Here is a 24,153-nt window from a genome sequence, read left to right on the forward strand (position 1 = left end):
ATGCTAAAGAAGGTGGATCCCACGAATAACGTGTTGGTGTCATACTTACAATCCATTGACACAACTGTTGTGACTGGGATGTTACAACAAGAAGCAAAGAAGAAGTCGAAGAAGTCAAAGAAGACAGAGGGTGACTCTTCGGAAAAAGGGGTGAAAGATGAACAACAGAATCAGGCACTAATCGTTACTTCTCAAACTATCGAAGAGGTGTCTCCGGTCTTAACCTCAGTGGCTGATACACCGGTTATCGAAGCCTCTCCATCTAAGGAAACGATTCCTTCGAAGACGGCGGTTTTTCGAAGAATCAAGATCAAGCGAAAATCTCAATTGGTGAAGAAAACTCAGGTTACTCATCAAGGGGTTACCGTTCGAGAAGTTCCAGCTCCGGTGTCTCCATCTTCGAAAAAGAGAAGGGCTGAAGATATGACCAAATTTTTGAAGAAAACCAAACGTGTCGAAGAAGTGGAACATGTGCCTGAGACTCCTGAAGATGATATTCCAAAAGAAGTCGAAATCTTTCAGTCTACTGAGATTTCGAAGCCTGCTGACATCAAGATTTTTGAATCAACGACTATACCACAGGTTACTTCAACCACTGATTCTCCTACATTCCAATCAATAATGGATCAACCTTTCACCACCATCTTCTCAACACAATCAACTGATCCACCAAATCCATCATCACCTGTTGCTAAAACAATGACGATTGATGAGGAAACAGACAACGAAGGGTTTGGAGGAACTTTCGAAGCTCTTTCCTTTGATAAAGCAGAAGAGGATTTTCCGGACCATATGCTGATGACGATGAAGCAGTTCAAGATATTGAATTCAAAATTGAATTCTATCTTGCAATCTCAAGCGGATGTCGGAAGTGCTGGAATCAATCTCTTGGAAGTTGATTCTCTTCTGAAGGAAATGGAAAACAGGGTGACGTCGAAGACTTCAGGGCTCATACGTGATTCAGAAAGCCGTATTCTTGAGAAGACTGATCAGTCTGATAGTTCTACAGAGAATAGAATCAATTCTCTGAGATCTGATTTCCTGAAGGAGGTGAAAGATTTAAAGATGGTTACGAAGGAGCGTCATGTGCTCTTCGTACAGGAAGTGAAGAAGGTTAGAGAAGACGTGAATATGCAGATTCGAGAACTTCATGAAAAAATGACGAAGGAAGTTCAACATATTCAACAGGGATATGAATCAACACATCAGAAGATCGATATCATTTGTGATGCGGTTGTTCAGTGTGTCAAGTGATGCTTTAAAAACTAAGTTGAAGATCGATTAGATCTTATAACAGGTAAAATAAAGAATACGAAAATAGTAAACAACTCAAGTATGGATCGAAGAATGTCGAATGATTAATCAACAATCCTCAGCAGAGCTCGATAAAGAACTTCTACTGTAGAGGATTAAGGGTTTACAAGAACGATAAAGAAAATAATCTGTGATCTATTGTGATCGCTATCAATCGTTTTTCTAATATGCATGCAAGCACATTAATTTATATTAAAACCCTAATAGCTCACGGTTGGACAGGCCCAAACCGGAGTAACAAAACTTGGACTATAAACCGAGCCCAATAGACGCAATACATCAAAACTGCTATGCTATGCTACCCAACAATCTCCCCCTTTGCGTCAAATTGGAGCGAGATCACTACTTCTTGCTTGGGCCAGCCGTAGGAACCTTCTTCTTTACAGTTTCAAATAGACGTGAGATAAGCGCGAGGATCGTCTGTCTGAACCGGATGTACCACTGAATCATATCATCAAAATACTTGATATCATCTGCTGTATTTTCCTTGCAACTGTGGATGATCCCCAGCACATGCTCTAGACAAGTAGTGGTATAAAGATGTTTATCCACTAAGGCAAAGAGACATTTTTGTCCTTCACTCCTAGTGAACATGACCGAGTTTCGCCTGGGGTCAATTTTTCCCATCTTCATCTGGTTTAGATCACTGGCTGAGCCAATAGGAGAGATCTTCGGTTTCTTCTTGAAGACAGTTGCAATCTCCTGATCCATCAGTGCAACCTCCATGATGTAGCACACCAACATCCTTTTAAGATGGTCGATGATCAGAACATATTCAGCTTCATTAGTCAGAAGGATGTTGTGCAGAACAATCCAATCATGAGGATTGAGGTTCGGTAGATCTGCTAAAGAGATGGCATGTTCGGTTTTTGCAGATCCCCTGAGCACCTTGAACCGAACATTGATAAACTTCCCAACAGTGTACGGTTTCAGGACCCAAACGTTGATGATCTTCTGAGCGCTCCAGGTTTGATACTGAGGTTGAGCAGCCTTCAGATAGAACTCAATCAATTCCCGATCAACCTCTGGATGGGGATGAGGGAACTCGGCAACGTTGGCGAAGGCGTGAAAGATGAACGCCTTTCGGGTAAGTGGCATGTCGAACTGAGAGTCGACAAAATTATAACAGTCAAACGAGATGACTGGTTCAAGCCACAAGATGCTCGGGGTGTCGATTGCCTCCTTTATCATCCTCTCTCGAGTCCAAGCAGGAAAAAGAGTTTTCCTACTCTCGAGGAGGTCGTGGGCTTCTTTCTTTTTGCGTTCAGCTTCTTCAGCTTCTCTTGCCACACGAACATTATCATCTTCATCATTGCGTCGACTTTTGCGTTTCAACAAGTCGACAATGGTTTCGTTGTCTTCTTCCTCTTCTTCCTCAACAATTTTCTTGACTTTATCCTTCACACCCGAACCAGAGGCTTGGCCTGCAGGAGGAGGTTCGGTGGTGTGTGTTGCTTTTGAGGAATGAGGTGGTTGTGATCCAGACTCCTTTTCTCCCCCTTGTTTCGGAGTGGACACGAAATCGGGTAGCCCTTCAATTTTACTTAACAGATCCAGGGCAGGAGCGAGCTTTTCTGCAAGGGTACGCCTCACAGAATGATTAAGGATCGGATCATGTGCTTCAAGGATGTTAGATATTGCTGAGTGGACATCCGAAACACACGTCTTGATGACCTCCTGTTCGGACCGAAGAATGTCAAGTTGTTGTTGAGAATTGGAGAGTTGAGCACTCTTGACCTTTAGGGAAGTGGTCTTCTTTGCCAGAACATCCATCAACGAGTTCTCAGCAGCTAGGTCCTCTTGGAGTTTAGAGAGGCGCTCGTCAATAGAGGCACGAAGGGCAGAGTTGTCGTCTGTCATAGATTGACGAAGTGTGGCAAAGGACTTCAACTCTGTAGAGACAAACGTGGCCAACTGTTGAACAATTGGTTCCAACGTAGTCTTTGTGGCATCTGCACTCTCCTGTAAGGACTTTAACAGGGCAGAGGCATCAGAGAATAGTTTATCGACTTTTTCGGTCGCTGCCTCACAGGCTTTCGTTGAGGCATCAATGGCGGCGGTTGCAGAAGCGACCGAATCTTGCTGAGCCCTTGAGAAGGCATCAACAATCTTCTGAAGAGCGGCTTCAGAGAGGGATGATTGAGAGGTGGAAGAAGAAGCAATGAGCAAGTCGACCTTGTCATGTAGCTCCTTAAGATGCTTCTTTGTGACCGGAGCGTCTTCGTCATCGTCACTCTGCACTTGAAACGGACTGTAATAGACCGAATCAAAGGTCATGTTTTCCCCGCCAAGGAAAGGGTTATCTCCGTCAGAGGCATGACCGGGAGATGGTGGTGGTGGTGAAGCTGGGGGTGTAGTGGTATGGGTAGGTTCAGGTTGTGTGGTTTCGGGTGTAGGTGTAGGTGTAGGTTCGGTTTGTTTTTGAGTAGGGGTAGGTTCGGGTGCTGTTTGGGTTTCGGTTGTGTGAATGGGTTCGGTTACTGGTGGTGGTTCGGTTGCATCGGTATGAACCCCCGTATCAGATACGTTGATTGTAACCTTTGCAGTGGATGTTGTTGTAGCATCAGTGAAGATAGGTGGTGGCATTTGGAATGAAGGTTTTGGAATATGGGTAGAGGGGTTTATGGTGGGAATGGAAGTGGGAATTGTTTGAGTAGGAGAGGGAATTGGAGAAGTATAGATGTGCATGTCAGGAGTAGGTGATCTAGGTGGTGTGTTGCCCCTTGGAGGTGTGTTGCCTCTTGGAGAGTCGTCAGAATCCAAACTCTCTCCCTCTGACTCACTAGAAGAGGAAGCGATAATCAGCTTTCGCTTCGGTTGTGTCTTTCGTCTCTTCTGTTGCGGCGACGGAGCAACTTTGGTGGCCTTCCTCTTTTTAGGAGAAGGGCCTTTAGCCCCTTTTGCCACTTGCTTCCCTTTGTCTGCCTTTTTGCCTCTCGGAGCAGGCTTGTCGGCATCGTGAATGGATTTGAGCATTTCCTGCGTGAGATCCCTTGGACCAGACCTCTTGAACTCCTTGTAGGTCCGGATGAGCCGACTGTCAGCTGGAACATCAACGTACATAGTTTCCGGAATGGAACCATTGAAAGGGAATTTTGAAGCATCTGAAACGATGATCTTCGTGGTATGAAAGGTACCAATCGAAAACATCGGTGCGCCGGCAACAATGGGGACATTGTTCTTATCCATCGCCCACTTAGTGATCAAGGTCCAAAACCTGGCATACGACACCTCTGAATGCCGTGAAGAAGAAGATAAACTTTGGATGAGTTGTTGCCAGAGAACAAACCCATAGTCGACGTTAATACCGTTGTAGACACCGTACAGGATGGACAGGAATAGTCGACTGGAGCCATCTGAACCAGAGCTTCTTTCTGAGAGACCCTTGAATAGCACAGTGAACATCCCGTTCCACTGTGGCGGTAAACAGGACTTTCTTAAACTTTGCGACGGAGGTAAGCACCTCCGTGTACCCCATATTGTAGAACATGTTGAAAAGGTGCCCCATTGGAATAGTCTCTGGATTAACCCTCGTTGGGTTAGCTTCAAACCCTAGTAGAGAACAAAAGCGTTGCTTGGAGATGGACGCTTTGTGATGAGAAACTTCGAAGAAGATCCTATCGACCACTTTATCGTAATGTGCAGTCGCATAGATCTGCGATAAGAACTCCATGGGCACTGATTCCACCCTAGAAAGTGCAGGTGCAATCGGCGAATACTTCAAGCACTCGATGATTAGGAACATGTAGGAGTCATAGACATGAGGGGTTAAATCGATTACGAGACACTATTGAGGGCGAATGGGAAGAATGTGGGAAGTGGCATGCACAGAGGATGAATCGGCCATTGTTGAAGAGAGTGAAGAAGATGATGAACAGTTAGGGTTCAGGGAATTCTTACTCTCTTGGGAATTTTGATTGCAGTAAAGAGGTAAATGGGAGAGGATGTCGCCTTTTATAGTGGGTTAAAGGAGAGAGAAAGATCTGCCCATATCTTCTATCGAAATACCAAGAGTTTTCCGGAGGTGACTGATGCGTGACAGTTGGGGAACCGATGATCACGCATGAGAGAGAGTGTCAGATTCCGAAGAACACGCCTCCCATCAAGCGTCGTTTCTGATAAACCGTTTCAAATTCACACGCGCCCTTTCTGTGCCAGAGATGAACCGTTTCAAATTCGCACACGCGTCTGCGACGTCAGTTAGAGATTAGACGTTTCGCCTGAGTCAGCAACTCTTCATCTTATCCCTTTAAAGTATAACGACATCTTTTGAATAATACGCCCACGAGGATTAAAGTTGACCTCAGCTTTTAATCAACCACCAATCCAAAGAAAAAGCCTGTAATTATTAGAACCAGAATTTTGGAAAATCAAAGATTTTCGTGCTAAGGGTGTAAAAGATAAGAAATAAAGCAATTCGTTTGAGGAAAAATTGTGATGTCAATAAAGACACAAAACAAAGGATCCCGGGCACGAATCTCTTCCTTCAAAGTCAAGAGAGACCTTAAAGTGTTAGTGTGGTTTCCCGTTGAATAACGATCAAACACTTATTAAGAAGTGATGAAAGGCTTCTTTTAATTAAGCTTTGTAGGGTGGTTTTTGCTTTGATTCAACAGTCATAATCTTGAAATAAGATAGAAAGTGAACAAAGTACTTGTGAGACTGGTGTAGTCTGTTGAACAAGTAGGTGTGAAATAATTTAAAAGTGGCTAGTAAATATAAAATCTCAACAAAAATTAAAAACTGGATCCTAAGGAAAGAAATGTGATGGTGTTTAACAATTTCATAGGAATCACACAAAATAAAAGTTTGAGATTTCATAAAGATACGTCCGTCAATTCATTGTTGAAAACTTGAGCAATTTAATTGTTCACCGTCAATTCAGATTGGGTATTGAATTTTGGGTTTCACTCAGCTCGTAGTGGCACGAAACTAAGATCATAAACACAGTTTTTGAGTAACCATAAACCTCAGTGGTAATGTCTGAGAGTCTCAAGGGTTACGATTGTGAAACGAAGTTAAATGGAGAAATACAATAGAGATGGTGAAAGAATATAACGTACCTCTGCTGTGAAAAGAAGGACCAAGTAGAAAACTCTTATCTCATGTGAGAAGAGTGTTAGGCAGCTCACGATTAGAATAAATGTGATAGCCTAATTGGGAAGACAAGGTTTGTGTATACCAAGTCATTAAGGCTATTATTCAGAATCTGATGAGGCTTTGGGCACATACAGCAGCATGCTTCTAGGGACACTTAACTATTTCAACAATTTCCCCATAGATGAACGAACTCACAAATAAAATTAAAGACAAAAAGTAAATAAAGAATAAAATATATTTTTGGAGTTTTTGATATTAAAAAAAATAATGAGAAGTAAAAAAAATAAAAAATAAGACTGAGAAAGAAAAGAAAGGATATATGAAAAAAAAAAACTTTGGAACCGAACCCGAGCGTTCGGTTGAATTCGGTTGAGAAAAATTTTGAAAAACAGAACCTGAGCGTTCAGTTGATTTCGGTTTTGAAAATTTTTGAAAAACCGAACCCGAGCGTTCGGTTGATTTCGGTTTTGAAAAATTTTGAAAAACCGAACTCGAGCGTTCGGTTGATTTCGGTTTTGAAAAATTTTGAAAAACCGAACCCGAGCGTTCGGTTGATTTCGGTTTTGAAAATTTTTGAAAAACCAATGAACTTAGACTTTCAAAAAGGAAATGCTTTTGACAATAAGATAAACAAGTTTGTAAAACAATTGTACATGAAATTTACAGCCAAGAAAACTACCTTTAATTGATGAGCGAAAGGCAGGTGATCCAACCGAACCCGAACGTTCGGTCTATTTCGCTTCTTACGATTGAAGTTGAGAGGTAGTTTGTGGTACTGACTCTAATTCCATCATACCGAGCCCTTGTAGAATTTTATTGAACGACGCTTCAGGAAGGGCTTTGGTGAAGATATCAGCCAGTTGATCAGTGGTTCTAACAAAGTGAATTTCAACGTTTCCATCTTCCACATGATCTTTAATGAAGTGATACCTCAGTGCTATGTGCTTAGTCTTTGAGTGTTGCACTGGGTTATGACAGATCCTAATTGCACTTTCAGAGTCACAATATAGTCGGATCTTTTTCATATTGAGTCCATAGTCTCTGAGTTGACTCTGGATCCAAATCACTTGAGAGGTACATGATGCAGCTGCAATGTATTCTGCTTCAGCTGTAGACAAAGATACATACGTTTGTTTCTTTGATTGCCAGCTAACTAACTTCCCGTCAAGGAATTGGCAGCCGCCTGTGGTGCTTTTCCTGTCTAATCCACAACCTCCAAGGTCTGCATCTGAGTAGGCCTGAACGAAGAAGCCCGAGTTGGATGGATACCATAGACCTAAAGAGGTAGTTCGCTTGAGATATCATATAATGTTCTTTACTGCAAGCATGTGAGGTTCGCGCGGGTTCACCTGAAATCTAGCACAGTAACAAACAGAGAACATTATGTCAGGCCTGCTAGCAGTAAGATACATCAGAGAACCGATCATCTGGCGATAAAGCGTAATATCAACTGCCGGTTTATCCAAGGATGGAGTGAGCTTGGTGCCGAACGCCATTGGAACTTTGACCTTTGAATCTCCCATCATGCCAAATTTTTCTAGAAGAGTCTTCGTGTAAGCTTCCTGATTGATAAAGATGCCTTCGGATCCCTGTCTAATATTTAAACCAAGGAAAAAGCTAATTGGACCCATTGAGCTCATTTCAAATTTAGTCTTCATCAGCTTTCTGAAATCAGCCGTTAAGCTGGGATTCGTAGAGCCAAAGATGATATCATCGATGTAAATTTGAACAATCATAAGGTGGTTACCTTCCTTCTTACGAAAGAAGGTTGGGTCAACCGAACCTTGTTTGAATTTCGACATCTTTAAAAACTTTGTCAGCGTTTCATACCAGGCCCTCGGAGCTTGTTTCAGTCCATACACGGCTTTGTCCAAAATATAACAATGATTAGGATACCTTTCATTTACGAAGCCAGGAGGTTGCTCCACGTACAATGTTTCTTCGAGTTCACCATTGAGAAATGCACATTTGACATCCATTTGGTAGAATTCAAAGTTTTTGTGTGCAGCATAGGCGAGAAAGATTCTAACGGATTCCAGCCTAGCTACAGGAGCGAAAGTCTCTTCATAGTCAATTCCTTCCTCCTAACAGTATCCTTTCACTACCAGATGAGCTTTGTTTCGAATCACGTTCCCTTCTTTGTCCATTTTATTCCTGAAGACCCATTTGAGACCAACAACCGAGGCATCTGGAGGAGTTGGAATTAGTCGCCAAACTTTGTTCCTTTCGAATTCATTCAGTTCGTCTTGCATAGCTTGAACCCAATCGGAGTGATCAAGAGCAGTGTTAACTGTCTTTGGTTCAATTTTTGAGACGAAGGAGTTAAACATATAGAATTCTACTTGAGAAAACAAGGAAGTTTGTTTTGCCTTGAGTTGTGATCGGGTCAGAACCTTTTCAGATACATCCCCAACGACTTGAGTGACAGGATGATCTCTGGTCCATTTGACGAGAGGAGGGTAGTTTGGATCAAAGGATGGATCCAATTCAGCGTTTATCATCTCTTCTGGTTCGGATGGACTTTCATCGTCATAAAGCATATCGACATGCTCCCCCTCGATAGATAAGCTTTCAGGAACGTCTTGAGTATCTTGAGCTACAGAGGTTTCTGGTGGTGCTGAGCTTTCGGGTGTTGAACCACCTTCGGGTGGTGAGGTACTTTCGGTTGAAAATTTTCGTTCGGGATCAGTTTGAGACCTCAGCTCCCCCTCAACATGTGAGCTCGGCTGAGATGATGATGGCGGATCCTCCCCCTCGACTGAAGCATTGTGTTGTGGAGGGTCTTCAGAACCTGATTCTCCTTCATTCATTCTCCTTGCAGCATCGTCGACAAGTTGCTTTAAGTGATCTACCCTGTTGTCAGCTGCGCTGGCTTCTGAGAGAGTGGCCTTCTCTGGTTCATCAAATAGCTCAACAAACTTCTCAAATAGATTAGCGATTGAGGCTGTGACCTGGCCAGTTTGAGGAAAGATTTCTCTAGCTGTGTCCTCGTTGGCCTTCAGCTTTTTGACATAGTTGTCATCAAAAGTCACATAGTAGGTTTCTTCTATTTTCCTCGAACTCTTGTTTAATACTCTGTACGCTTTAGAAGTAAGAGAATATCCCAGAAATATCCCCTCGTCGGCTTTGACATCAAACTTGTTGCGGTGTTCTTTGGAATTGAAAATGAAACACCGTGAACCGAACACATGGAAGAATTTGACATTCGGCTTCCTGTTGTTGATGATCTCATAAGGAGTGAGAGTGAAGCGCTTGTTGAGATATGACCTGTTCTGTGTAAAACAAGCAGCAGAAATAGCATCTGCCCAAAAATATAAAGGTAAGTAAGCGAAACTTAGCATGGTTCGGGCTGCTTCACACAAAGATCGGTTTCGTCTTTCGACAATCCTGTTTTGTTGAGGAGTGTAGGGAGCTGAGAAGTTGTGACTAATTCCCTTTTCTGCCAGGAATTCTTCAAATTCTTTATTTTTGAACTCCAGCCCATTATCGCTCCTGATATTGCGAACGACTTTCTTCAACTGTACTTCAGTCTGCTTGATGAACACCTTTAGCTTATGGGTCGCTTCAGATTTAAGCTTCAGAAAGAACACCTATGTAAAACGTGAAAAGTCATCAACAATAACAAGAATGTACTTGCTACCACCGATACTTTCGATAGATGATGGACCACACAAATCAATATGAAGTAATTCTAGTGGTTCAACAACTTTAGTGTTTATTATAGATGGATGACTTTGACGACTCTGCTTCCCCATTTCACAAGCAGCACACAAATGTTCTCTAACGTACTTGAGCAACGGAAGACCTCAAACATGACCTCCAGTGACAAGCTTATTGATATCCTTAAAGTTAAGATGAGAGAGCCTTCGGTGCCACAACCAGCTTTCGTCAGATTGTGCTTTTGATAACAGGCAAATAGCTGGGTTTCCTTTGATGGGTTTGAGGTTTAAGGGAAACATTTCACCTTTACGCTCTGATTTGAGAATAACTCTTTTCGTCTTCTTCTCAATTATTTCTGAACCCTCATCGTCGAATGAAACTTTGAGACCGGTACCCCCAACAAGTTGAGATACACTGATGAGGTTGTGTTGTAATCCTTCCACGTATACAACCTTTCGTATAGTGAAATCACCGTTTGTAATCATTCCGTAGCCTTTTATGGTGCCGAAGGAGTTGTTCCCGAACTTGACATTTCCACCGTTTGAAAGAGACCTGTATTCTCTTAGCTCTTCCTTCCTTCCTGTCATGTGACGCGAGCAACCACTGTCAATGTACCATTCTTCGTCAAACTGCTCGTCACTGATAACCTGCAAAAATTAAGCAGATTTAGGAACCCAAAGTTTCTTGGGTCCACGTGAGTCTTTCACAGGAACAGGGATAGTAAGAGAGATGTCAACAAGATATGTTCTTTTTGTTAGTGTTGTTTCATCTTTCTTTTTGATGGTGAAAACTTTAATTTTATTTGGATTTGTTGCTTTTGGTTTGGATTCTGGTTTAATTGATGAAACCTTAGATTTTCCTTTCGGTTCAGTTAATGATTGAGGTTTTTGAGAGTGAATAGAATGGAATTTAGACTGAGGTGGAGAGAAATTAGAAGAGTTTGAAGAATTAGAAGAGTTAGAGTGTGAGAGCTTAAAAGGAGAGGACTTCTTGGCTGGAGATTCTAGGTGACCCTTTTTCTTTTGATCATTAATGGGACCGACCCTAGAATTTTGATCTCTTTTGTTCTCAGAACCGAACCTCTGCTTTCGGTTGAAGTCATTCTCTGAACCGAACCTTTGCTTTCGGTTGATGTTTTTCTCTGAACCGAACTTCTGCTTTCGGTTGAAGTCATTTTCTGAACCGAACCTCTGTTTTCGGTTGTTATTGCTCTCTTGTGATTCAACAGGACTTTTCTCTGACTTTAAGTTCCTATCTTGATGTGAGAAATAGGCATTCTGAGATTGCTAAAACTGTTTTCTTTTAGAGAGATTCTTCTTGTATCTCTGATTTCTTTTTTGTTTTTGATTTCTCATCTGCTTCGGTTGATGATGGATATTAGCTTTTGGTTTTTGTTTTTCTTTAGCTGGTTCACTCTGAACTGATGAAGTTTCACTTGAAGGAGTGACTTCCTTTGCATAAATTCCTTTTTCTTGAGGAATATCCTTTGTACCACTAGTACTTGGCACATCGAAGCTATCAGGCTTATTCAAGGGTTCTGGCACATATCTGCCTTTGCTTTTCCATGAGGTCCTTTCAAATAGACCAACCGTTTCATCAGCATTATCAATGGGAGCTGACCAGAAGAACTCGTCACAGCCATCAGCATTGTCTTCGTTTACAATTGATGTGAGTTCAGCAGTCTGATGTTCGGTTACACCTGTGACCTTATACACCTGATTTGGAGTAGTTCTGACCTTTTGATATACTACTGCCTTCTCTGCAAGAATCGGAGACTTTTTTTGGGACATACGAGCGAATTCTACTGAATTTTCCGAAATGAGATTCTTGTGGTTTTCGGGTTCACTCTTCACAAATTCTGAACAGTCAACTGTGTCCTCTACAGAAATTTCACTCATATTATCGTCCTCATTAAGCTTAGATGCATTTTCAACTTCAATTTTGTTTTCTGAGCTCAAGTTGGCATTTAAAGAGTCAAATTTTTGTATGGTTTCGGTTCTTAGTTTCAGTTTATCATTTTCATCCAAAAGGTTTTTAAGCATGTCCTTATGATCCTTGGACTTAATAAAAGATTCAATTTTGTCCAGTCCATACATATACGTCGGATTAACTTCTTCAGATGAAATAACACTTTCACAATTATACGCTTCAACATCAATTTCATCCTCCTTAAACTCAAGGAAGGGTAAAATCATGCGATGAATCTTTTGTCCTATTTCACAATTCAGATGAAGCTGAGTGATATTAGTGTAAAGACGTTTAGCAATCAAACAAAAAACATTTCGCTGTTTTAAAAGCTTTAAATTGTCTCTTTGCAAATAAATGTTTTCATCTTTTGTTTTAATTAACTCCGACTCCTTCAGTTCGATCCACATCTTGCGTTCCTCATTCTTCGAAGACACCCTGCTTATTTGGTCGGTTAGGCTAGAATTGGTGACTCGAGTTTGAGTTAAACTACTGTCTAGATGAGAGATTCTTGAATTAACACTTTTTAATTCTTTTTCATATGAGCATTGTGGAACTTTGAATGAAACAAAAACGAATTGTACCTTCTTGATCAGTTCATCAAGCTCGTTGAACTGTATGCTGAGCGGTTTTGCAGTGAAGCACAAGTCCTGTCGCTCCTTTGCGTCTTCAATCCCCCCCTTCCGTGTTGTATCCCCTTATCTGAGAAACGTCGGACACCATCAAGCATTTTCCACCACTGCTCTCTTCTTTCGCCACATAAGCCTTTCCATGAGAAGGCTTCCTTACTTCATCATCTTCAGAGTTGGTTGACCAGACCTCCACGCCACCGAACTCATCATCTGCTACCGAACCCTGCACAATTAAAGCGTTCATAGAAGGGTTAGCAGTAGATCTCTTCTTTCTGATGTCATCCAACTTTTTCTGCAACAAAGCTTCTTCATCCTTTTCCTCATCCTTTTCTGCCATTTTCTTGAGGACGGAATCCTTTGCATAGTGATTCTTTTCTCCACAGTAATAGCAGCTTACTCCCGAATCTCCTTCAGCTTTCGGTTCCTTCCTTGATTCTGCTGCCTTCGGTTCATCTTTGACCTTTTCAGAACTATAACTCCCCTGCCAATTTCGGTTCTTGTTTGTGGGGAATCTCTTCTTGATGAACCTCTTGGGGTTGGACACCATCATATCATAGTCTTCAGAAGTGAGGTCATAGTCCTCCAAGTTGAGGTCTTCTTCTTCCATCACTGCTTTGCTTTTGGACAGGAGGGCCAACGAACCCAGGCTTGAAACCACATTTTTCTCTTGTAACACGATCTTTTCTTGGGATTTCAGGATGCCCACTAGTTTCGCCAAAGAATAGGATTTAAATTGCTCATGGGCTTTAACTGTGGACACTACAGCTCTCCACTCAGATCTGAGACCGTTCAAAAACGTAACCTTCTGCTCAATTAGCTTCCTTTCAATGTCATGTTTAATCATCTTGCTAAGAAGATGATTGAAGCGATCGAACGTTTGCGTCACAGTCTCTTCGGCTCCCTGCTTGAATTCACCAAACTCAGACAAGAGTAAGGTTTGAATGGAGTGTTCAAGATCTTCGTCTGTAGAGTATAATTCTCGTAGCCTGTCCCATATTTCTTTTGCAGTCGTGCACGAACTCACCAGTCTGAACGTATCGGATTGAAGAGCGAATCTGATTAATCTCAATGCTTTGATATTGCACTGAAATTTATCTTTTTCGTCTTGAGCAATATCTTTAACGTCTTTCAGAAGATCATTATACTCCTTTTGAGTTTTAATAATCCTTGAAGTTGCTGAATGAGAAAAGGGTCCAGAGATGATTGCTTCCCAGATGAGGTATCCATTATCCTCAGATCCTATAACATAATCTTCAAAGTGATGTGCCCAGACTTCATAATCGTGGGTGTATAGGATGGGAATCTTCGTTGTTGATCCAATGCTGTTCGAAATATTAATGGGATTGGATTACGACTCGTCCATGCTTGATCGAATAACCTGTTAAAAGATCAGACTTGTAATGTAATAAATTAGGGCAAAACAATAAATATCGAGTTACGTCAATTATGGGATGACGGCTCAATAAATATCAGTAAATGCGGAATAACCCTAATCGAAACCTTTTTCACAGAAAAGAAGTGTATGATTTACACAGCCTCCTACTCTGATACCAATTGATGAGTTAAAAACTAACTTGAAGATCGATTAGATCTTATAACAGGTAAAATAAAGAATACGAAAACAGTAAACAACTCAAGTATGGATCGAAGAATGTCGAATGATTAATCAACAATCCTCAGCAGAGCTCGATAAAGAACTTCTACTGTAGAGGATTAAGGGTTTACAAGAATGATAAAGAAAATAATATGTGATCTATTGTGATCGCTATCAATCGTTTTTCTAATATGCATGCAAGCACATTAATTTATATTAAAACCTTAACAGCTCACGGTTGGACAGGCCCAAACCGGAGTAACAAAACTTGGACTATAAACCGAGCCCAATAGACGCAATACATCAAAACTGCTACGTTATGCTACCCAACATCAAGATGTTCGAACAAGTCAATCCTCAAATGATCTCTCTTTCAGCCACCGAAGTACAACATTTTGGAGAGTTGGTGAACCTGCTGAAGGAACTCAAAGAAATCTCTTCGAAATCCTCTTCTCCGATTATCTCTCAAGAATTTCTTTCTCAGAAATTTCTTCATTTCAAAGCCATTCTTCAAAAACATCTTACTCCGTTACTTCGAATCTCAAGCCTTTTGCCGAATGTATCAGATGCCCCACCTGCTGTCACAGGGGTGCAAGGGGGGAGAAAAGGGTGTTCAAGCAAAGGCTGGGGAACATGAGAAGAAAACAAAAGATTCGAAGGTGGTGGGAAAAGTTTATCCTTCGAAAGCTGTGGTCAAACCAACAATAGTTTAGCTGCTCCAGTCATTTCGACTGTGACTACAACTGTTCCGATTTCAAGACCTAGTACAAAAGGTATTGTAATTGGGAATGTTGTTTCTTCGAATGTTTCTTCATCAAAAAGTGCAGCTCCTTCGAATGTGAAAGACAAAGGAAAAGGAGTCATGATTGAGAAGACTAACAAAGAAATAAAAGCTGAGGTGGCAGCAGAAGTTGAAAGGATGAGGCATGTGGAAAGCATTATGCGACAAAGATCTCTCGAAGGTTCAAATGTTGATAAAGGAGATCCTTCGAAACTGTTCAACTATGAAACTATTGAGTCAAGGGTGATGTTCGATCACATGTACTCATTTGAAAAAGATTCCAAGGAAGAGTTTTGTGGTAACAAATACGGATTATGGTCAACTTGATTTTCCGATCAATGAGATGATGTTCGTCATGCCACAGTTTAAAGCAGAAACAAAGTCCATGGATACCGAAGAAGGAAAGAAGATGAAAATTCGATTCCATGCTGTATTAGCAAAGGCTCAAGAAGAAGTTTGGTACTTGGAGAAGATTAAGAAGGTGATATCCATAAAAAGGGATGTCATTTTCGAAGGAAGGTTTCAGAACTTGAAGTATGTTGTGACAAGGGCAAGTGGAAAGATTCAAGAGTTCACTGTAGCGGACTTTCCATTGATGAACACTTACGATCTCATCAATATTGCTCTGATTCTCAAAGACAAGTCCTTTTCTTTCCTCCAAGAAACAGAACCTGATGTCTTCAGTCTTGGGTGTAGGCATATAAAAATTTTCTTGGAGAATTATTTCGAATGCCTTGCTCAAACTGATGTCGAGCTTGCTACTGTTAAAGGCATCGACATTACAGCACCAATGGCTCCTACAAAGAAGCAGGTTGAGTTGAAGAAGTACGAAGACGGAGAAATCTGTTTAAAGCCTTTGGGGATAGTCTTCGCAGGAAAAGATAAAGCTGGAAGAGCCAAGAGATTCTTGTTTCAAACCTCTGAAGTGGAAAGATATACAAACTCGCAATATACGAACTTAACTGTTCGTATGAATCATTGCAAGAAGAATTCAGAAGGAGACAAGAAGGAGATAAAGAAAGTTATCTCTTGGTACATGGAAATCCGAAGAGTGCTGATGTATGCTGTTCAACTACTTACTTCATGAAGACTTCGACCTTTATTCCAAAGGGGGAGATTGTTAGGGTATAAATGTTGTAATAAGTCGAAGTGTTAGTTTTGTTACGAAGAATCTTTAGTCTTCGTAAGTTGAGTCTTCGGATGTAATGTTATATTTACTAAGGCATTTTAATGAAGTATTATGTCTAGTCCTTAGTATTTTGTTATGCTTTTGTACGCCTATAAATAGGAGTCTGTACTGAGTGAGAACTAAACTTTTCACGTACTCTTTACAGAGAATTCATTTGTACTCTGTAAAATCAAAAGCATAATATGAGCTGATCAAAGATTATATTTACTCTCGTGTTCATCGTGTTTCTTCTTTCTTAATTCTTACATGATTTGATCTTTAAATTCGATTTCAATTCATATCAAAGGTGCAGAGGAGTGATCCGAGTGTGAAGGTGGTGTTGGGCGGTTTGATTTTAGTCTGCTTTCTTCAACCAGAAGCTTGGAGTGGACCATATTATAGGTTGGAAACGGGTCCCTATGGCGAAGAAGCATGGATATGTTTTCGAACTGTGGGGATAGTCCATTCAACAGATGTGCAATAAATGACTTTTCAGGGATAGGGTTCTCGATATTGGCCAAAAGATCATTGATGGCCTTCATTTTTTGACAATAATGGGCAATTGAAAGTTCACCTTGTGTCATGAATCATAGTTCATTTTCAAGTTCAATGGCCCGGGTATCTTTATTTTCACGAAACAAGTCTTCAAGGCTTTGCCATATGGAATGAGCGGTAGAGTTTTTCTTGACTATGGATGTGAAGAGAGGCTGAGTGAGAGTGACATAGATCCATGACTTGACAATGGAGTCAAGGGTATACCATTCTTCATCCTTATCAGACTTTGGAAGTGAAGTCCCGTCGAGAAATCCAAGCGCCCAATATCCCCTACAGTGAGTTTCAAACAATCTACGCCAGCCATCATAGTTTAATTCATTGAAGTCGAGAATAATATGAACATGAGTTTTGATGTTAACAACACCATATGGCTTCTGATTGGTAGAGGTTTTGGAACCTGAGGATTCATCACCAGGCATGGCTGATTATAGAGAGTAGATGGAGAGAGGTGAAGAAGAAAGAAGAAAATAAAACAGGAGAGAGTAGAAGGGTGATCAACGGCACAGTTGGTGCACATCAACAAGAGGATCGTGAAAAGGAAATTAGGGTAGATAGGTTTAGTCTGATACCATATTTGAGATCTTTTCTCAATAGAGAAGCATTGTAATAACAATGATTAAATACAAGATTACATGGGCCCCATGGGCTAGGTAACTGTTGGGCTAAATACAAATAGATGCTATCTAAATGTACAATACAATAATACATTAATAGCAACAAGCTGCAACAATAAATATTTATAGATGATAAGACTATTATATATATATATATATATATATAGGGTTAGATTATTTGGTTTTTGCTAAGTATTATGTGCATGTGTAAATGATCCTAGACCAATCATTTGTGTTAAATTAAGAAAGTGATTTTCTTTTAAAATTAAACAGAAAAAAATAATAGGATTTCTTTAAATGACTGGACATGAAAGGGTAGTATCGTACATTAACTTCGTCATTTTAATAGGAAAAGTTCGTTTAGATTCACTCAATCATCCCAAATATCTCGCAAATGATCAAAATCAAAAACCCATTTCTATCGGAGATCAAAACAAATTCTGATTTTGTATAATCCATCTTCACAATCGAAAGATTCTGTGAAGGTATTTAATATAAATATCAACATTAAACCCTAGAAGACGGAGAAGGCATTGGGGGTTTTCTGTTAACTATATTCTTGAAGAATGAGGAGTACAAGATCGACTTCATTCAAGTCCAAGTTCAAGAAAACAACAGAGACGATGTTGAATCTTGATGATGACGATGATGATTTCTGTTCGAAACCTGAAGGTATTGATTTTTTTTATTGAAGTGAATGTTTATTGAGTTTAAATATGTATTCTACTGTAATAAATGTAGTTAAACTGATTTATGCATGTATGATTGGTGTTTTGCAACTAGAAGGTGTGATTTTGGTTTAATTTAGGGATGAGTTTTAGAACCGGAAAACCGGAACCATTAGAACCGGAATATATAGAACCGATTCCGGTTCCGGGTTTAAAAATTGGCTTTATCCGGGTTTCGGGTAATCCGGGTTTGGGTCCATCGGGTCCGGGTAAATCGGGTCTAAAAACTAGAACCGATGTTAGGAACCGGAACCACTTTTAGGGCCAGAACCGGTTTTTGTGAAACGTTTAAAAGATGCATATCTCATTCGTTTCAACTCCGATTGACATATGGTTTTTTCCAAAGTGTAGTTTAGAGTTTGTACGTGATTTTAGATTATAAATTTGCCATTTTTAGTTTTATATATTCATTGACTTACAGTCCCCCAAAGTCGATATATCAAAGCTGAAAGTTTTTAGTTTTTTAGTTTTTTTGTATTCTGTGAATGTTTTAAAACATGCATATCTAACTCGTTTGAAGTCGGATTGACATGTGGTTTTCTACAACTTCTAGTTTACAGTTTGTACATGAGTTTAAACTATAATTTTGTCATTTTTGGTTTAATATTCAATGATTTACAATCCACCGAATTTGGGATATCAAAACTAAAAATTTTCAACTTTTCAGATATTTGTTTTTTTTTTTTTTTTTTTACTTTTATTCTATGAAAATGTTAACACATGCATATCTCATTCATTTAAAGTCGAATTGACATGCAGTTTTCTTCAGAGTGTAGTTTAGAGTTTGTATATGATTTTAGACTATAATTTTGTTAAATTTAGGTTTTTCTGGTTCTAAACCCACTTTATCCGGTTCCAACCTACCCACTTTGATGTTTTCGGGTTTTCCGGTTCTAGACCCACTTTACCCGGTACCGTACCCGGAACCGAACCGGAACCGGTTCCTATATACTAGTCCGGTTTCCGATTCTACAAAATCCCGTTAACTGGTTCCGGGTTTTCTAGGTCCGGGTCCAGGTTTGGACCCACTTTCATCCCTAGTTTAATTCCTTAAGAAATTTAACTAGTTATGAGATTCTGCTATGATATTTATAAAAAAAAAACTAATAATATGATAGAATCGACTAGTTATGGATCTTGTTTTGCTAGAATGTTTGATGTATGTAAAAGTGAACTTTTTGAGATTCTGTAAGAATTAAGTCGATATATGTATGTTATTCGAATAAAATTAAAACTTGTATATTGTTTGTTTTATGTTTCAAAGTGATATGTGTAATATTCTGTTAAAGTAAATTCACCTAGTTATGGATCCTATTCTGCTAGAATATTTAATGCATGTAAATGTAAAATTTTTGAGATTTTGTTAGAATGAAGTCTATATATGTATGTTATTCGAATAGAATTAAAACTTGTATATTGTTTTTTTATGTATCAAAGTGATATGTGTAAATTTTGTTAGAATACATTTTGCAGGGTTACGTTATTTTGTTTATCAAACAAAATGTGTGATTTTGGTTTAATTCCTTAAGAAATTTAACTAGTTATGAGATTCTGCTGTGATATTTACAAAAAAACCTAATAATCTGATAGAATCAACTAGTTATGGATCTTGTTCTGCTAGTCTGTTTGATGCATGTAAAAGTGAAATGTTTGAGATTCTGTTAGAATGAATTCTATATATGTATGATATTCGAATAGAATTAAAATATGTATATGATTAATGAATTTAAGTGAAACATTTACTTTTCTTGTAGAATGATAGACTTTATAATCTAGGATATGCTGGTAAAATGCAACTATGTATACGAATGTGAGTATTTCCATGGTTAGTGGATTATGTATCAACGTGACATGTATGATATTCTGGTAGAATTAAACGTTGTATATAGCATGCTCATTTTATGTTGGTATCTTTTTATTCTGTTAGAATTCAACTATGTGTATAGTATTTTTATTTTATGGTAGTACATTTTTATTCTGTTCGAATATCAAAATATCTTTTATTTTAAAACATTAGTTAACATATTGTGTTTTAGTCATGCATTGAATATATTATACTAGAGATTCTAATATGCAGTCTGTATTATAGCAGGACAAGTACAAGAACAAGAACAACACGTGAAATGAGAAATAAGGACGAAGAAAAAATTTGAGAAATCAGTACAAGAAAAGAAAACTCCTAAACCTTTAAATGTACTTCTCATGGAAAGAGAGATAAGGTCAAAGAGAAAATATGAGAGAGTTCCAATTGTAAATAATTTAAAGAATAAAGGAATTAAAGAATCTGTGAATGATAAAAAAGAAGATAAGGTTAGAAAAACAAGTAAGGAGTATCCACCTGGTTTAAGAAACCTTCCAACAAGAATAAAATGTGATAACATCACTGCAACTGTTAAGGGGATGTCACCAGAACAAAAACAAACAATCTTAAGAATGGGTTTTGAATCAATTCTGCAAGTGAATATAACAAGTTATCAGGGACAACTAAGCTACTATCTTTTAGATGTTTATGATCCAGATAGTAGAGGACTTGTATTACAAAACTCTGTGATTGAGATCACAAAAGAGACAGTGCATGATATGATGGGGTTGCCAATTGGTGGAGAGGACTTCAATGTGTTGCCATTGTGTGATAATGGGAATCAAATTCTGGAAGAATGGAAAGGACAATATACTTGTGATAAGTTCAATGGTGAAGAGTATTTAAGTAGGATTCAGACTACAACAGAAGATAGTTTGATGTTTAGGCTTAATTTTCTGACCCTTTTCATTAACAACTTCATAGAATCAATGTTGATGAGGACGAATCAAATCAAAGTGGTAAGGAAGTTGGTGTTGGTAGATGACTTTTCAAAGTTAAACTGGTGTAAATATATGCTTAACTGTTTGGGATCAAGGAAGAAACTATGGAAAAGGGATGACAAATCAAGCTACTACAGTGGTCCTATTACACTCCTGATAGTAAGTGTGAAATGTTGTTATACGATAATACAGATTTCATAGTAATTTATTGTTGTTGTGTTGATTAACTTAATGTTTTTTTTGTAGTTGGTGTATGTGGATACTGTATAGCATAAAGTATGCTATAAAGTTAGATAAAAGGCTTCCTTTTATTAGACGTATTAATGGTGCTAAGTTATTAGAGATTCAACACTTGGAGATCTGTTTATGAGGGTTTGGGAGGCAATTTCCGGATGACCATGAGGATGTTGATATGAAGGATGAAACAGTAGGTGAAGATGAACAATTGGTCAATTTTAAGAGAGATTTTGGAGATGAGGAGACAATATTATAATTTTTTGCATAGTTTGCTAATTTGTAGTAATTGTAATTACTAATGTATTGAATATTTTGTTAGAATATAAATAAATATTCTGGAATAATATTTAACTGACTATATATTTCTCATATAAAAGTTGTTAAGATATTGTAATGTAATTAATAATTAATTATGTGTATTGCAGGCGTACGCTACTGTTTTAGAGCATAGTTATGTGTTAATTGTAACAGAAAAACATATTATGGAGGTTGCATTGAAGGATGGTTTGGAAAAATTCTCTGATAGTGTGGTGCTGAAGGAGTGGATGGAAGATGAATGAGCTTTTTATCGAAGTGCATGAAGGGGAAAACAACGAAAACAAGCATGAAACGGAGGGCTATAATGAGTTAAATATGAATGATATAGGTGATGGGATGAAGGAAATAGTTGACCTGTTAGAGGATTGATAGTTAATAAAGTTAATGCATATGAAAATGTCAGTTATAGTACACATGTTGATACCAATTTTTTAACAATGATTCAGTTTCATGCACTTCTGGGGGTGAATGATGAAATGGTTAAGTTGTTGGATGAAACAGAGTTATAGGTGTATAGAAGGAAAAAGTTAATGTCAGGATTCAATGGGGATAATGTGGTTGGAAGAAATCTAGGAGAAGTTGTTGATAATGCTGCAGAAGATGATGATAATGATTAAAGGGAAAAATGTATCCCTAAAAAGGCAAAAATATTTCATTCCCCCTACATTGAAAGAATTATTAAGGTTAGGGATAAACTGAGTAAGGATGAAATTAGAATATGTAATTCAGTTTTTGCATCTAATAGAGAAGATGGGTAAGTATATGTGAGTCGCTTAGTATTTTTTAAATTGTCACACTTTCCATAGCGGCTCCGACCCTATTGGCCCCTCGATCTAGAATCAAAAGTCTTGGGCTTCTTCGTTGAACCCCTAACTGTGTGCACATGCTCTGCCTTCCTCTTTCCGAGGTGCTCAAAATCGATCTCCCATTCCCGGGCTCTAACTATCATATCCTCTAATGGCCGACAAGATGAAAAGCTAACAATCTCCCTAATACCCACTCACAACATGTTGTGGAACCAACAAGGCTCTCTTTCTCGGAACTAAGGGATGATCTTTGCCATAGTTTCAGTAGTCTGGCGTAGGTCTTGGAACTCCCTCACCAACTGTTGTATACCGACAACCAGTACAAACTCCGCTCGAAGTTGGGACACAAAGTCCGGCTAGGTCACCTGTCACACCCCCGAACCAGACGGCGGAAACGTCCGAGAGCTCGCGTGACTTAAATTGAATATCATCACAATGAATATACATGAATCATAACATAAACATCACCAAGCATCAATATATTACAACTGACATTGTTCACATCTAGTTCGTCTATCTTGGCACTCTGATGAACGCCGGAATTGCTCTTAAGATTTTGTCACCTTAGACTGACCGAGTCTAATTGTAGCGAACAGCTGAGGTGTGGGCGAGTCACCCCCGTATAGATCTATATCACAAACTCTCGCTCTCCCTCGAGGAGACTTTGATTATAACTACAGACTACGACCGAAACACGTTGGTTCCACCCGTTATTACTCACTAAATCCCAATTGAATTTGATTACTATTGATTATCGACTCCTATTTGTTTACTTGGATTGACGTTCGGCCTAATAAACTAGGAGAAGAGGATTACGAGATCCTACTAATTCAACGTATTATTTATGGCTGTTGGTTATACGAAGGACACGCTTGCCCATTTTGCATTTGATTTATTTGGACCTTACTAGCAATCTTAATGGGCCACTAAGGCCTAATAGCACTTAGAAGCCATTGAGGGTCCCCTTAAATATGAAATTGGGTCATAGAAGGCCCAATAACATTATTTATCATCCTTTGGGCCCAAAAATCATGTTAATGGGTCACAAAGGCCCAAAAAGCATGATTGGACTTTCTAGCCCAAAGTTTGGATTGTTTACTTGTTTTTAGGAATTGTATAATTGTTGGAAGGTTTGATTGGACGATTGTTATTTTGGATCGGCACGAGGCCGCTCGGTTGTTGTTAACGATTTTTGGAATTAGACATATATTCATCTTCATGAGTTGTAGTTTTGTATTTTCGACTCGAACATCTTGATAGTAAAAGAATTGATTCAAAATATTGGTTTCACCCATTTCAGCCCTTCTTTAATAAAGATGACAATTTTAGTCCCTTTTAAAAAAAGACGTTTTAAGCCCTTAAAGCATTTTCTTGACACATTTGACCTATATACTTACTCAATTGATATTTTTAGCCCAAAATTTATTCTTTGGCAGTTTCAGCCCTTCCAGAAAAGTGTTTTTCGGTTAAAGCCCAAACTTTTGCAACTTTTACATTTTTGGCCCAAAATACAAAAACTTTACGTTTTTGATCCTTTTTGGTAAAGAAAAGCATTTTAACACTTGAAATAATTTTGTTTATCTTTTTATCCCCTGTTTTGAGGAATTTATCATTTTAGTCCTTTGAAAATCAGGTTTTTCGCAACTTTGGGCTTAATGGGCCAAAAAGCCCAAAAATTGGCCCAATAAGCTAATATTTACATTTCAAGTCCTTTGAAGAGCATAATTTTCATAAAAACATTTATTTTAACTGTTTTGACCCTCAAGAAAAACGTGAATGGCAACTTTTCACCCTACTTTTTTGTTTATTTGACAATTTAAGCCCCAAAAATATGTTTTATGTTACAATATGTTTATTTTAATCTTAGAGGGTATTTTTC

General features: G+C 38.9%; 1 protein-coding gene across 1 annotated transcript; it reads right to left on the minus strand.

Moving 5' to 3' along the window:
* Nucleotides 1–16,801: 16,801 nt before the first annotated feature.
* On the minus strand, nt 16,802–17,188 carry LOC111902116 (uncharacterized). The gene has a single exon (XM_023897993.1). The coding sequence runs from the start codon at nt 17,186–17,188 to the stop codon at nt 16,802–16,804; it is 387 nt and encodes a 128-aa protein (XP_023753761.1).
* Nucleotides 17,189–24,153: the final 6,965 nt, after the last annotated feature.

The sequence above is a fragment of the Lactuca sativa genome, chromosome 4 (assembly GCF_002870075.4).
Source record: "Lactuca sativa cultivar Salinas chromosome 4, Lsat_Salinas_v11, whole genome shotgun sequence".
NCBI classification, from domain to species: Eukaryota; Viridiplantae; Streptophyta; class Magnoliopsida; order Asterales; family Asteraceae; genus Lactuca; species Lactuca sativa.